The following is a 16124-nucleotide window of genomic DNA, read 5'->3' as shown; positions in this document are numbered from 1 at the left end:
CCATTTATCAATTGGTGAATAACTTTTATTTTTATAAATTTTACTCAGTTCTCTATATAATTGAGAAATGAGGCCTTTATCAGATATATTTGTTTCAAAAATTCTTTCCCAGCATTCTGCTTCCCTTGCAATCTTGGTTACATTAGTTTTGTTTGTGCAAAACCTTTTTAATTTTATATAATCAAAATTATCTATTTTATATTTTGTTTTTCTATATATATATATATATATTCTTTGTCCCTAAATTCTTTCTATGTCCATAAATCTGACAGATAAACTATTCCATGCTCTCTTATTTTGCTTATGGTACCACCCTTTATGTGTAAATCATGTACCCATTTTGACCTTATTTTAGTATATGGTGTGAGATGTTGGTCTATATCTAGTTTCTGCCATACTGTTTTCCAGTTTTCCCAGCATTTTTTGTCAAATAGTGAGTTTTTGTTCCACAATCCTATTGGTATATCAAAATCCTTCTGTTTAGCTAAAAAAAAAAACCAACACACTTTTTGTTAGCTTTAGAATTCCTTGCCAGCCTCAACTAATTCTGAGTTTTAGCACTATTTTTATAGAACTTACCATAGTTAGGCATTTTTATTTTTATTTTTGAAAACCAAATCAGCAGTGGATCTTGTAAGCTTCTTTTGTTTCCAAATACAGCAAGTTGCTTCCTTCCATTTCTGATTGTTCCTATGATATCTGGTGTTTCTTTTATTCTGTGTTCCTCTTTTTTAAATATAGGTGCTAGACTCAGAGCAAGACCCAGCAGAACATGTCCCAGAAGTTGAAGAGGACTTGGACCTTCTTTATGATACCTTAGATATTGAGAATCCGAGTGACAGTGGCCCTGAAATGGAAGATGATGATAGTGTCCTCAGTACTCCTAAACCAAAATTAAGGTAAGGAGAGAGGTTCACTACAACCTGGCCAGATTCATCATCCATATTGACTGAGCTAAGAAATGTGTTCAGATACTCTTTCTTCCTTTGAAATTGGTTAAGCTGCATCTTCATTTTTCATTTTTATCCTCAGAACAGAACATGTCTATTAGACAGGAATATCATGAATATTTTTTCTTCTATAAAAAAAGCTCTCAGGGGGCAGCTAGGCCACACAGTGGATAAAACACCAGCCTTGGATTCAGGAGGACCTGAGTTCAGATGTGTCCTCAATAACTTGATACTTATTAGCTGTGTGACCCTGGGCAAGTCACTTAACCCTCATTGCCCTGCCCCCGCCCCCCCAAAAAAACTCTCAGTGGCCCTTCCAATGAATAGGTTGACACTAAATCTTATTTGTTTGTTTGTTTTTAATTTAGGAATAAGTGAGTACTGCATAGTTTCACTAACAGCTTATGAGAGTATTCCAGTAATGATATTATTTATTCATAAGTTTCCTCTGGGCGAAGGCTTTCAGATTTGAAATCTTCATAAATCACTTTGGAAGCTCTAACTTCAGTTTTCCACTAAATTTGGAATCTGCTGAGAATTTCTTTTCTTCAGGGTTTTCTGGGGGCAAATGAGATTGGTTTCAATTCTTGAAATAAAGTTCTGCATAAATAAAATCACCATTTCTATATTCAAACTTCGTAGGCCCTATTTTGAAGGTTTATCACACTCCAGTTCTCAAACAGAAATTGGCAGCATCCACAGCATGAGAAGCCATAAGGAACCATCAAGTCCAGTAAGTAAATGTTATTTAGGAAAAAATTTGTTTTTATGTATAACAATAATATAAGTAGAAACTGCAGCCCATCAACCTGTCTCCAGCCCTTTAGTTCTTGTCTCAGAGGAAATTATTATATGACATTTAATATATGGAAGTCATATAGCTTCTTATGAGCTTATTATTCCCAACTTATTGCACAAATATTTATCCTGATCACTTTTTAAATTTAGCTGGTCCTAGGTAGCTTTCTCTGTCAAATTACTAATCTCCAACTTTCTTACTTTTTCTATGGATATTTCCCATTAGTCCCAGAATCCTTGATATGTCTTTTATCATTCAATATTAAGCACTGCATTTTGAACATTTTTTTCTGACTACTGTCTTGTTCCAAGCAGATGGAAGTACCTGAAAAGACAAGGAAGCATCAGGGAGACAGTGTTTCTGACATCATATCTTATGTAAGTTTTTGGTTCAAACTATTTTTTCCTTGCTAACCATTTAGTAGTCATCTGGCTACTGTTCATTTCTACAATAGCATTGCTCCTGCACAGCCTCTAGTCTACAAAAATTCAATATATCCCAGTTAGAGATCTTGAGATCTGACCTCCGACTTTCCAGTCTTATATCCCCCTATTTCCCTTTATCAACCTGTCTCTTTAGCCTTGTCTTTCCTTCAAGGCTCAATCCTTATTCCTTCTTCTTTTTAGGCTTTTCTCTTAGTATGAGAAGCAGCCCAGCCCACACCAGCATCAATGCTAGATTCAAAGTCAGAGTTGAATTTTCATTCTGCCTAGAGCACTTAATACCTTAGAGCATGGTCAAGTCACTAATCCTCTCTGAACCATAGCTTTCTTTTCTGCAAAACAGGGATAATAATAAACAATAAACACTTATTAGGCACCTGCTACTTGTCTGTTACTGTGCTAAGCACTGGGGATACAATTACAAGTAAAAAACAAAACACAGTTTCTGCCCTCAGGGAGTTTATACTCTAATGGGGAAAGACAATATATAAGAGAAAGCTGAAAATCAGGGAAGTCCAGAGAAGTCCAAAAGCAGTGTAGCCAGTGGGAAAAGGGGAGATTTTGCTTAGTCCCCTCCCTAAATAGAGGCCCTTACTTAAGCTCATGGCCCTACCTTTTAGGGTCTAGTCAAAGGAGCACAATTAGAACTCTCTTCTCTCTAGTATTGAATGCCTTCTCTAGTTAACTAATCACAGGACCAATCCTCCTGATCCCAGTTATATATAAGGTTATATGTAAGAACTATTGGGAAAACTGATTGGAGTGGTGCAGGGGGAGGGGGAGGATGCAATAAAGGTTGCTTTAGATTTTTTTGGAGAAAAGGCAACAGGACTAGAATTAAGTAACTGGAAGAGAGCATTCGATGCACGAGTTAAAACCCAAAGTTAGCTTTTTCTTCACATTATAAACACTACAGTCTCATTTTCTTATTGTTCCATTCATTCCATGATAATAGGACATACATACCTAGGAAAAAAACCATAAAAACTCATTCTGCAAGGGAAAGAGATAGATTTGAAGTTCTGCAGAAGCCTTGGGCAGAAATCCTGTTCCTATTTAAAAAACAAACAAACTAACCTGTAAATTCTTGAGGGCAAGGGATGTTTTTGTCTTTTCTTAGTCTCCCCAACCCACAGTACCCAACATATCATAACTTCTGTTTTTTAAATTTTACATCATATTTTATTTTTCTTTCCAATTACATGTAAAGATAATTTTCAGCATTCATTTTTGTAAAATTTCAAGTTCCAAATTTTTCTCCCTCCCTTCTTTCCCCCCTCCCATAACCAGCAAGCAATCTACAATATTTTAAACATATTTCCACATTAGTCATGTTGTGAGAGAAGAATCAGCATAAAAAGAAAAAACAAGAAGAAACAACAACAGCAAAGTGAAAATAATATGCTTTGATCTGCATTCCGACTCCTGCTATAACAAAAAAGAGCAGCTATAAATATTTTTGTACATATGGGTCATTTTCCCTTTTTTATGATCACTTTGGGATATAGACCTAGTAGTAGTATTAAAATATATACACAGTTTTATAGCCTTTGGGGCATAGTTCCAGGTTGCTCTCCTGAATGGTTGGATCATTTCACAACTCCACCAACAATGCTTTAGTGTTCCAATTTTCCCACATCTTCTCCAATATTTATCATTTTCCTTTTATGTCACATTAGCCAATCTGATAGGTGAAGTGGTACCTCAGGGTTGTTTTAATTTGCATTTCTCTAATCAATTGTGATTGAGAACATTTTTTCATATGTTTTAATTTCTTCATCTGAAAACTGCCTATTCATATTCTTTGACCATTTTTCAATTGGAGAATGACTTGTATTCTTATAAATTTGATTCAGTTCACTATATATATTTGAGAAATGAGACTTTTATCACAAACACTCCCTGTAAAAATTGTTTTCCAGCTTTCTGCTTTCCTTCTAATATTGGTTGCATTGGTTTTGTTTGTGCAAAACCTTTTTTAATTTAATTTAATCCCATCACAACCTCTTAATAAATTCTTGTTAATTTATGGAAGAAAGAAATACTACTCCACAATTTATTGCCTATATGAATTTGAACAATTCATTCTAGTTCTCTGGATCTCAGTTTTGTTGTCTGCAAAGTGAAGGGGATCTCTTAGGGCTAAATCAAAAATTCTAACTGATAAAATGGTTAACTACAAAATACACTATATTACATGATAAATACTTGGAGTGTGGGGTAAAACAAAATGCTGTATGAGATCTTAGCAGGCAGGAGGGCTTTTGTAAAAGTGAGGTAGAAATCCAAGGAGACAGGAATGAAGCAGGTAACTAATATACTATATTCAATTTATCCATAAAACACTTTGCAGACTTTAAAGCTCTATATAAATATTAGTTGTTATTATAATGTCATCTTTTGGTTAGTTGATAGTGTATGCTTTTTGTTGCATATGCTTTTCTTATGTCTTTAATAATAATATTCTAGTACCTTATATTCATATAGCACTTTGCAACTTTCAAAGAGCATATTCATCATTTATTTTTATCTCACTGCCACCTTATAAAGTGGATTGGAAATTCCTAGTTTAGAGGTAAGAAAATTGAGTCAGTGAATTTAAGTGCCTTGCTCATATTTGCATAGATTAGGGACAGAGGTAGGATCAGACCCTGATCTTCTGACTCCCTCCAGTGCTATATCCCATGTATAGTGTTAACAAAAATCCTATCTTATATCTCCTTTGATCTATAGCTCTTAGCATTGTGCCTTACACTGTTAACCGTTGATTGTTGATGATGAATTCATTCCTTCTTCAAGCAATTATTATGTGCAAGTTGCTCAGTATACAGAGACAAAGCACCACAGAGTCCTGTTGTGAAGGACTACAAAATTTATGGCCTAATTACATGATATAAATTAAAATATAAGGGCAAAGGGGCAGCTAGATGGCGCAGTGGTTAAAGCACCGACCCTGGATTCAGGAGTACCTGAGTTCAAATCCGGCCTCAGACACTTAACACTTACTAGCTGTGTGACCCTGGGCAAGTCACTTAACCCCCATTGCCCCGCAAAAAAAAATAATAATAATAAAATATAAGGGCAAAGCAGGGATTTAGACAAAAATTGTGAGGCAAGAGAGATGACTTTCATTTGGATGAATCAGTGAAAGCCTAAAGGAGTTAGCAACTAAGCAAAAATTTCTACATGCAAATATATGAATTGTGATGTGCCCAACCATCTTAACCTTGTGAATCAGAGTAATCTAAATGATCTGTGCCTGACACAAAGGCCTATTTAAAAAAAGGCTTATTTAACATAGATTTGTCATATATTAGGCAAGAATAAAAATCGATGGTTTGGGTTCTGGTTCTTTTGAGTGCCAATATTTTGCCTTGTCACCATTTTTCTCCATGAGGAATATACAAATTCCTCCCACATAGTGATAAACCTACCAGGTCTGTGTGTTGTTTAAAAATCTAAATGTGGATTCTAATCTGTTCCCCCCGGTTTTGGGGGGAAACTGGCTAAAATCAGTGATAAATTCACCAAGAGTTTAGGCTTTTAAGGGTTTATTAAAAGTTATAAGATAGTAAAGAGAGAGAAAGATTGAGAGCAGATTTCTTATAGCATGGAAATCCTAGCCTTCCTAATCTCCCACGTGAAGTCCTGCCACCAAACCAATGTTTTGAACCCAAAAAGGAAAAAGTTCCCTGCCAGTGTCCACTTCATCCTTCATGTCCTCCTCCCAGAAATGGGAGGTTCTTCAAGCTGATTGGCTAGCGTCATTCAAATCCATTGGTTCACTGGACTTGAAGGTGGTCTCAAGTTCAAAGGTTTTAGCTTCTGAAAACAATACCTTCTTAAGAGCTAGCCAGATGTGCTTAAAATCTAGTTAACAATCAGTTTACATTAATCTCCAGGTGGGCCTTTGAGTATCTGCTAAATCCCTTTATCTACCACATTCCATTATCTTGACACATCTAAGAATGCAGTAGTGGGTGCTTTTTCTTTGCTAATGTAATTGTCAGCATCCATTTCACAAAGCCTTCAGTAATGTGTGAAACAAAAAAACTTTGATTCTCCAGTTACTTATGTAATGTGTAAGAATACTGGAAATGTAAGAGGGGACTAGTTTATAAAGAACTATTAATGACAAACAGGATTTTGCATATCATCCTGGAGGCAATAGGGAGCTGCTTGAGTTTATTGAATAAGGGAGTAACATGGTCAGACAGTGTTTTAGGAAAATCACTTTAATGGTTGATGTGATGGCTCCTCTTGTCTAGATACTTTTTACATTTTGTTAACCAAAAAAAAATATTACAAGTCTATGAGACATTGTATTGCAACTAGATTTATTACAAGAGAAATGAACATGCATGTGACTTAGGTTCACAATCCAAACAGAAGCTTGCATATTGCAACAAAGAAAGGAGGGGAAACAGAAATCTCCACCTAAATGGCTGTCTCAGGGGAGGAGAAATCATGAATAATTAAGATGGCAAAAGCAGCATTCTTTTCCTTTGGAGACTGCTAGACCAACTCACATTCAGGGCCTCTTGCATACTCAGTCTAGTGTTTCTAGAAAATATAGTAACTCAAAAAGACACATTTAGAGGACCCTTAACATTCAATTAACTTTCAATATCCTTCTTAAACTGTGTTGCCCAGATCTGAATACTGTATTCCAGGTAAAGTCTGAAAAGGGCAGGGTACATAGTGAAACTAACAGCTCCCTCTATCTCAAAGCTGTGCCTCTCAGTGCAGCCCAATTTAGCATTAAATTTTTTAATTGCCGCTTCACAGTGTTGACTCATACTGAGCTTGCAAGTCCACTAAAATCTTCAGATTTTTTTCAGGATAATGTCTTTCTATTCATGCTTTCTTCATCTTCTACTTCTGAAGTTGATATTTTTTTAACTCAAGTGCAAGTTATTAGTCTTATTAAATGTAGCTCAATGTTCTAGCCTGTAAAGATCTTTTTAGATCCTGATTCCAACATTTACTTTGTAAGCTATCCCTCTTAGCTTTGTCTTATCTGAAAGTGTGATGACATCATTCCTGCATCCAAGTCATTGATAAGTGTTGACTTTCACAGGGCAAAGAACAGATTTCTGAGATACTCTACTGTAGGCCTTCTACCACACTGACAGTGAACCATTAACTGGTCTTTGAGTCTTGCCATTCACCCAATTTCTTTCCCTGCTGAGTATGATGTATTTGTACATAAAAAAAAGTTTGTGTTTGTCTGGTTAACTCTCCTATGTTTCAGATAAGAGAGATTCAAGTGATACCCCTTTCACTAACTGGTTCCTCTGTTAGTATATACTTCTCCCAAAAATTGTATGAATTTTGATTGTATGATTGTCTAATCCATCTCTCATCTTCTCTGTAAAAATATTTTATTTTACCTTTGCTAAAATCTACATCCTCAGCATTCCCTTCATCTACCAATTTAATAATCTTATCACAAAAGGACGTAAGTATAATCTGGCATGGCCTGTTCTTATGACACGGCTTCAACTATTCCTGCTCTTTGCAATTGCTACTCCTCCTTCTAGATATTTAACAACCATCTTTTCAGAAATATGTTCTAGAATTTTCCTAGGAATCAAAGTCAGTCTCAAATTGTTTATAGTTAGAAGACTGTTCTCTGCCTTTCTCCCTTTATGATATCATTTGCCATTCTCCAGTCTTGTGGTACCTCTTTGTTTTACCATAATCTTTCTTTTAATTTTTTTTTTATTCTCAACTTAAAGAACTGTAAAAAAGAGCATTCCATATATAGCACAAGAACAGAATTGTATATCAAGCTGAACCTTCATATCATACCACTTGCTTTTTTTGGAAAAGCATATATACTTCCACATGTTACTTTTAAAACTGTCCTACTTATTCGTGCTTCCTTTTGAAATTATTTCTATTATCTTCTGTACATTTAAAAACCCTTTTCTGGTGATCCTCTATTTTTTGGGGTGGGGAGTATCTCTTGCTAAGCATCTACTCGAACCATGCCTATCCCCTAATTAAAAATTAAGAGAAAGAAGAAAAACCTTCATAATAAATAAACATATTCAAACAAAAAAAATCCAAATAGTGGCCATATTAAAAAATGCATGTCTCTTTGCACCTTGAGTCTACCACTGCTCTGTCTGGAGATAGGTAACATACTTCATTATAGGTGATCTGGAAATATAGTTGGTCATTGCCCTGATTATAATTCTCAGGTCTTTCAAAGTTGTTTTTCTTTACAATGTCCTAGAAATTGGATTCTTTTAAATTGTCTCTTTCATTCTTTTTTTACAATGCAGTTTTATACTAAATTAATGTATCACAATTTGTTCAACCATTTCCCAATTAATGGGTATGCCCCCAAGATTCTAGTTCTAGTTTCTTTTTTCTTTTCAGTCCCCAACTGAGGATCAGAAAGTTTGTTTTACTTACTAACTGTTCCCTCCCTGTTATTATCCTCTCTCCTGAGCCATATCCCAGCTTCCTTCCCTGCTGAGTATGATGTATTTCTACATAAAAGAAGTTTGTCTGTTAAACCCTTCTTTGTTTCAAATAAGAAAGATTCAGCTGATACTTCTTTCACTCACCATTCTTCTTTTAGTATATACTTCTCACATACTCTATTTCTAAGGAATAGCAAATTCTAATGCCTTCTACCTCCTTTCTATATTTGATTATTCTTCTAACTATCCCTTTCCTTTTTCTTCTTAAAATCTCAGAATACAACCAAGATTCCCAGGTCTTATAGTTCTTTTATTTCATTTACCCTTTCTCAATACCTTTTGAAAACAGTATGGTTCTAAAGAGCCACTTAATTCTTTTCCCTCTATATCATCATACAGCTCATGCAGCTGCTCAAATATACCTTTATAAGTTTTACTTGAATCTTATATTTGCATTTTAAAGTTCTTCCTTAGCTCTGGTATTTTCATCACAAATACTTTTAAAGTCTTCTATTCCATTAAAGGCCCCAACACCTCCCCCACCCCAGTAGTAATATATTTAGTTTTGCAACATGACTTCATTCTTGGTTGGAAGCCTGTATTCTTTGCTTTTTTTTTCCTTTTTTTTTCCCCTTTGATGTAGGAACTCTGCATTTTGACTGTGGCATTCCTGGGACTTTTAATTTCCTTTTCTTAATGTTTTTTTTAGTTCAGTTTTGTTTTGATTGATAGTTTTGTTTTACCTTACTTTGCCCTTGAGTTTTTATTTTCTTCTTTCTTTTTCAAATAAGTTGTACATTAATATTTTTCTCCTAGTTTTCTCCCCCTCGAACCATCCCATATTAAAAAATAGAATTTTTATAGACAAAAAATGTAAAAGAAAAAAATAGTGATAATTTTAAAGAGTTAGAAAATATTTACAATGTACAATACTTGTGAACCTCTCAACTCTGCGAAGGGATGCACTGGGAGGGTCTTCTCATATTTCTTCTTTCAAGCCATGTTTGTTCTTTATATTTTGTAACAACCATTTTAGGTGGGGGTTTTTGAGGGGGTAGTTCTTTCTATTTAAATTGTTTTAATTATTGTATATATTGTTTTCTTGGTTCTGTTTACTTCACACTGTATCATATCAGGTAGACCTTTCCATGCCTTTCTGTATTTATCATATCCTTCATTAATTTGTTTAATATTTATATTAATGTATAATATAATAAATCATACAGTATATATAATGTGGCATGTATCATAATGTGACATATAATAAAGTATCATGTTTCATTATATAACATGATATAATATAACAATATTGTAAGGGTCTAAAATTCTAGCTATGATGTCTAAAATTTAATGAATGGTCACCTTAAATTAGAAAACGTATAGCACCAATCTTTGGGCATTAAGTATTTATTAAAGTATATTAGGGGTTAGTAAAGAGAAACACATGGAACAAGTATGAAATTTGCTTGCTCTCCCTATCCTGCCTGTCTCTTGCCGCCTCCCTCCCTCCAAGCCAATGTCTCCAACCCAAAAGGCCCACTTGCTCCTCAGCTTCTCCAGAAGCCTCCTGAGAAACCAGAAACAGGGCCGTCCACACCTATAGCTCCAAGCTAATTGACTGGTAGCTCTGATTGAGTGGTCCCCACGGGTGGTTCTATAGATGTAACTTCCGGATGCTAAAGTCACGTGGTTTCTAAATCACATGCTTTCTCCTCATGGCGGAGCTTCCCTGCAATATCTTTCCCAGCAGGGGGTGTCATTCCAATTCTCACAATATTAAATAGTACATACATGTTGTGCACATATTTCTTATGCGGCATATTATATATGCTATATTAATATTTATGTTTTCTGCTCTATCAAACACGAGGTCATTGAATTCCATTGTTTCTGATTCTTCCTTGTTTAGTTTGATCACTGATCTACCTCTCTTTATTTTAGCCATTACCAGATAGTTTTGATGACTGCTTCTTTATAATATAGTTTGACCCCTGGAAGTGCTCTTCTTCCTTCATCCTTACTTTTTCAAATCATTTCTTTTGCTCTTCTAGATTTTTTTTTTCCCCTCCAACTGAATTTTGTTAGTATTTTCTGAAGTTCTGGAAGTATCCCTTAGATACATATAGCATTTAAAAACTATCTAGGGGCGCACCTAGGTGGTGCAGTGAATAAAGCAATGGCTCTTGATTCAGGAGTACCTGAGTTCAAATCCGACCTCAGACACTTGACACTTACTAGCTGTATGACCCTGGGCAAGTCACTTAAACCCCATTGCCCCACAAAAAAAACCAAAAAACAAAACAACAACAACTATCTAGTATTCTAGAATAAATTCTAGTATTGTCATTTTCATTACATTGGCATAACCCATCTATTTAACATAGGATATTCCTCCAGCTCTGTAAGTTATTCTTTATTTCTTTAAGGAGCATTTTGTAATTGGATCTTCACAAGTCTTTTGTGTGTTTTGGGAGAATTATCCCAAATACTTTTGTATTTTACATTTTGTAGTTATTTGGAATGGGGTTTCCCTTTCTTTTACTGTCTCTTGAATTTTGTTATCTATAGAAGTGCATTTGATTTTTGAGGATTTATTTTGTAGCCTCCAACTTACTTGAAGCTATTAATTGTCTTAACTAGTATCTTTGCTGATTTTCTGGGATTTTTTATGCAAACCATCATATTGTCAGCAAACAGGCATGGTTTTATCTCTTCTTTACCTATATTTATTCATTTAATGTCTTTCTCTTGTCTTATTGCTGCTGTTAGCATTTTCAGAACTATATCAGATACTATGGAGAGTGTGTATCTTTACTTACTTACATGTTTGCTTGTAAAGGTTGTGGTGTGGGAGGCAGCTAGGTGGCTCAATGGATACAACACCAGCCCTGGATTCAGGAGGACCTAAGTTCAAATCCAGCCTCAGTCACTTAACATGTACTAGCTGTGTGACCCTGGGCAAGTCACTTAACCCTCTTTGCCCCTCCCAAAAGGGAAAAAAAGTTCTTGTGTACCCCTATATTACATTACTGACCTTTGGTTTTAGTGAGATACTTTTTATAATATTAAAAATTGGTCCCTCTATGCCTAAAATTTTTAAGGCTTTTTAGTATAAATGAATGTTGTACTATGCCAAAGGCTTTTTCCTCATCTACTGAGATTATCTTGTGGTTTTGGATGTTGTTTTTCTAAATAGTTTTTAGGATGATTAATTATATTGGTTGTTTGACCTTACATTCCTGATATAATTCCAACATGGCCATAATGAATGATTTCTTAGATAAATCACTATAATCTGTTTGCTAAGGTTTTAGTTAAGATTTTGAATTAATATACATTAATAATATTAGTCTATAGTTGTCCTGGGTTTTATCTCTCTCTGGTTTAAATATTAGATTTATATTTGTTTCTTTAAAGGATTCTGGTAGGGTGTTTTCTTTCTCAATTTTTGAGAATAATTTGTGTAGTATTGGAACTAAATGCTTTTAAAAAATATGATCGAATTCTCCAGTGAATCTGTTAGAAACAGGAGTTTTTGACTTTGGTGATTACTTTAAAGCTTTTTCTATTGCTTCTCCTGAGATTGGGTTATTTCAGATTGCTATTTGATCTCTGTCAGTCTGTATTTTGTATGTTTTTTAAGGTATTTCTCCTTTTTGTGTTCTCTTTGTTTTGTTAGCATATAACAGTATATAATAGGTCTGATCATTCTTTTTATTTATTTACTCCTCTGGGTTTGGTGTGATTTCACTTTGTTCATTTGCTATTTTATTGATTTGATTTTCTACTTTTTGAAAATCAAATCGACTAAAGGTTTATCAGTTTTATTAATAATTTCAAAGAATAAACTTTTAGGTTTAATTTTTAATTTCTGTTCTATAATTTTAATATCTCCTCTTATATTCTTATTCTGGGTTTATTTATTGGCTTTCTAATTTTGTAAAATGTGTATTCAGTTTATTAATCCTCTCTTTTTCTATTTTGTTAATATACATTTGTAGGGAATATGATTTTTCCCCCTAAGGACTGCTTTAGCTGCATCCCAGAAGTTTTGGTATGTTGTTTCATCATTTTTTTTTTATGTAACTATTCATTGTTTTTAAGATTTGTTCTTTGGCCCACTCATTCTTTAGGATTTCATTGTTAAGTCTCCATTTGGGTCCATTTTTTTCTTCCTGAACTGATTATTACTTTTATTGCATTATGGCCTATACAGTATATACTTACAATTTGCATCTTTTTTACATCTGTTTGCAATACATGATCTGTTTTTGTAAAAGTTCCATGTAGTGCTAAGCAATATGTATGTTCCTTTGAAGTTCCTTTTAGAAGAGAAGATGTCTTTTAATTCTGGTTTCTCCTTTAGTTTGATCTAATCTCTATATTCCCTTTTGATTATCTTTCTGTTAGACTTTTCCAAAACTGAGAGTGGCATTGAAATCCCTTGTCAGTATTGTGCTATCATGTCTTCTTATACCTCAGTTACTATTTCTTTTATGAATTTGGATACTAGTGAATTTATAGCATATAAGTTTAATATTGATACTGTTTTATCTATGGTTCTTTTGAACATAATGCAATTTCCTTGTTTATCCTTTTTTATGCTGTAAATATTCTTGCTTTTTCTGATGCCATGATTGCAATTCTTGCTGTGAATGTCTTTTCAAAAATGTATTTCTTATAAGCAACAGATTATAGAGTTTTGATTTTTATCCAGTCTATTACATCTTCATGTTATTGGATGCATAGTCTTGTCCATTCACATTTAAAGTTAGAGTTCTGTTTTTCCTCCATTTCTCTCTCATATTGCTTTTTCTTTTCCAATTAGGCATTTCCCTCTCTTCCTTTATAAACACAATACTAACTCTTCATTTATTATAGTTTAATATATTTAAAGCAGTACCATTCCTACAGATTTTCTTCCCCTTACTCTCAAGACCCACACTTGCACTTTTATTTATTACCCTTTTCCCTAGTTTTAGAATGTATCTCCTTCCTTACCCCCACCTTTTGTTAGTTTTTAAATTTTAATTTTCTGTACCTTTTTCTAAAAAGAATTTCTTTCCCTCATTTCTCTTCAGTATTCCCTTCCTGCTTATTCTAGAACTTAAAAAAAAATTCATGACCCTTATACTTACTTAGTTCTTTATTTTCTGAATCCTTCATTTATTTCTGTATTCTTAAAACTTTTGAGGTACTTATTTTGGTTTCCCTTTTCTAAACAGTTTCTATTATTGCCTTGTAAATCTTGCCCCTGCCCCCCATTTTTCTGTTGCTTCTCTTCTGAATATCAACTGCAGATGGCAGAGAGGATTTGCCCCAAGGTAGGAATCTTCCTGCATTCCTGATTGTACAGGTCATTATTGGCCTTTACCCTCCCCTGGTTATTCTGTTCCTATTTACCTAGAAATCTCTTCCCTGGGTCCATGCTTACCCATTTTTTGGGGTATCAGTTGCTCTCAAGAACTCTTATTCCTCTTCACCTGAAGGAAGATGAGTGATCTCTCTAAACACCAAATCCCTTCAGATAATACAAGATAATACAGATCAGATAATACAAGATCCCTATCCCCTTCTCATAGGAGTATTCACTGGTGGTAGTTCCTTTTTCAGTCCTTCCCTTTGCTTCTTACTCATTCTCCTATGGGCTCTCTTCTTCCTATATGACTATTTTCCCTTCATCATTAGCCTTTGACTTGATCAGGGTATATCACATTTGCCCTTTATCTTTTTCTTCTCCTTGTACCTCCCCCCATTTTGTAATTCAGTACCACAAGAAATATTGATTCACCTTTTGGAAGGTGTTATGAGGTTTGATCTATGATGTTTAGGTCTTTTTCTCCACCATCACATCTATTTTTTTTTTGTCATCACATCTATTTTAATTCTGCTTTTATCCTTTTCTCCTCATGTTTATTTAGGAAGAACTCTCTTACTGGTTTCTGTATTGTGGTTTTGCTATTGTTGTCCTTGGTTGCTGCATTTGTTTACCCTTCTTGTACTTCTGTTGTCTGAGGTATTTGAGAAACAAATAATTGTTTGCCTCCTGAAATCTTTAGCAATATCAGCCTTTTTTTCCTCTTATTTTCCCTGTCTGACTCTCTCCTCTTTAATGCTAGTCTCCCTAGAGTCTAGATTTCAAAGATGTCTCAGCTTTTTCTCATGCTAGGCAATTCAGTTTACTAACCTAGATCTGTGTTCCAGGTGACTTCTAGGGGTACAGAACTGACTCCAGGTGAATGCTAGGCTCTTTCTTCAAGGTTTAGTGGAGTCTAACCCAGCCCTACATATATCCTGTCCCAATTCCTTCTGTTTTAGTTCTCTAGACATGCTTTGTTGCAGCACAGAACACTAATGTTCTTGATGCCTTCACAGCCTGAGCAGATTTCTCTTTGGATCTCTGAAACAGTGGAACGTTGTGGGGTGAAAAGTTGAGTTTGGTTGTAAGCAATCATGGTGGGTGGTAGTGGAGGAGGTTGAGTATGTTAGGGGTTAAGGATTAATTCATCAATTTTTTACTTTGTTTGGGTCCTTGGTATTCTAGACCAAAGCTTCTTAAACTGTGGATCATGACCCCATATGGGGTCACATAACTGAATGTGGGGATTGTGAAAAATTTGGCAGTAAATGTTTGATTTGTAAACCTGTTTTATATATTTATGTACTTGGGGTCATGTAAAAATTTCTTGGGTGAAATGGGATTGCAAGTGGAAAAAAATATAAGTAGCCCTGTTTGTGGTGTTTAAAAATATATGTGGTTGGCTTATTTCTGTCCCAAATTTGGGGAAAATTAGCTGGGGTTTCTAATATATTGCTACTTATAAATTAGAAACTTTAGCACCAAATATTTGTAAAGAGAGAACACATGGCTCAGAAAGTTAAGAAGGCCTATGTAGCCCAGAGGAGAAAAAAAAATCTCAGCCTGGCCTCCTTCTTCCTTCTTCCTGGAAGTCCTCCACCACCAGTGTGTCTGAGAGCATGTCTGTATGGAAGCATCCTGCGGGTCTGGAGGAGAGGCAGCCCTTCCATACTGCTCAAAGCTAATTTGCTGGCATCATTCAAATCTATTGATTTACTGGACTTGAGGGTGGTCCATGAGCAGAACGTGCTGAGGTCAGACTTCAGGGAACACACCCTCTGAGGGCAAGACTTTCAGGTAGGTGAAGTTTTAATTAAGTTAACTTTAAGTGAGTTAATCAGCAAAGTCAATCCAATCAATCTTAATATTATCCCTTCATGGGGCCTCTGGCCATCACACAAAAATATAAATACTAAATATCATACACACCAAATAAGCATAGCATTCAACTATTGGAAAGAAAAACTTAATAGCATTACATGGAAAAATAGAAAAACTATAATAGTAGGAGACCTTAATATGCCCCTTTTTAGATCTAGACTGTGGGAGAAAACTGAATTTAAATAATCTAGTGCATAATTCCTATTTCAGAGCAATCTGAGAAGTCATGAGGATTAGAAAAATTATCTAGTCCTA

At 34.7% G+C, this 16124-nt stretch overlaps 1 protein-coding gene across 7 annotated transcripts in view; it reads left to right on the top strand.

The window, feature by feature from the left end:
- The window catches only part of PACS2 (phosphofurin acidic cluster sorting protein 2), a 298609-nt gene that overhangs the window by 180152 nt on the left and 102333 nt on the right, over nucleotides 1–16124 (top strand). For 4 of the 7 annotated variants that reach the window (XM_043985957.1, XM_043985954.1, XM_043985956.1 and 1 more), the window contains exons 9-11: nucleotides 742–899; nucleotides 1593–1683; nucleotides 2064–2126. In XM_043985957.1, coding sequence (XP_043841892.1) covers nucleotides 742–899; nucleotides 1593–1683; nucleotides 2064–2126 — 312 coding nt within the window. Of the gene's footprint in view, nucleotides 1–741; nucleotides 900–1592; nucleotides 1684–2060; nucleotides 2127–16124 lie in introns of all 7 variants that reach the window. The other 3 variants (XM_043985953.1, XM_043985955.1, XM_043985950.1) reach the window with 1 other exon arrangement.

The sequence above is a fragment of the Dromiciops gliroides genome, chromosome 2 (genome assembly GCF_019393635.1).
Source record: "Dromiciops gliroides isolate mDroGli1 chromosome 2, mDroGli1.pri, whole genome shotgun sequence".
In the NCBI taxonomy this organism is placed as follows: Eukaryota; Metazoa; Chordata; class Mammalia; order Microbiotheria; family Microbiotheriidae; genus Dromiciops; species Dromiciops gliroides.
Note: the sequence above shows the minus strand (reverse complement) of the source record. Positions and strands in the feature narration are given on the sequence as shown.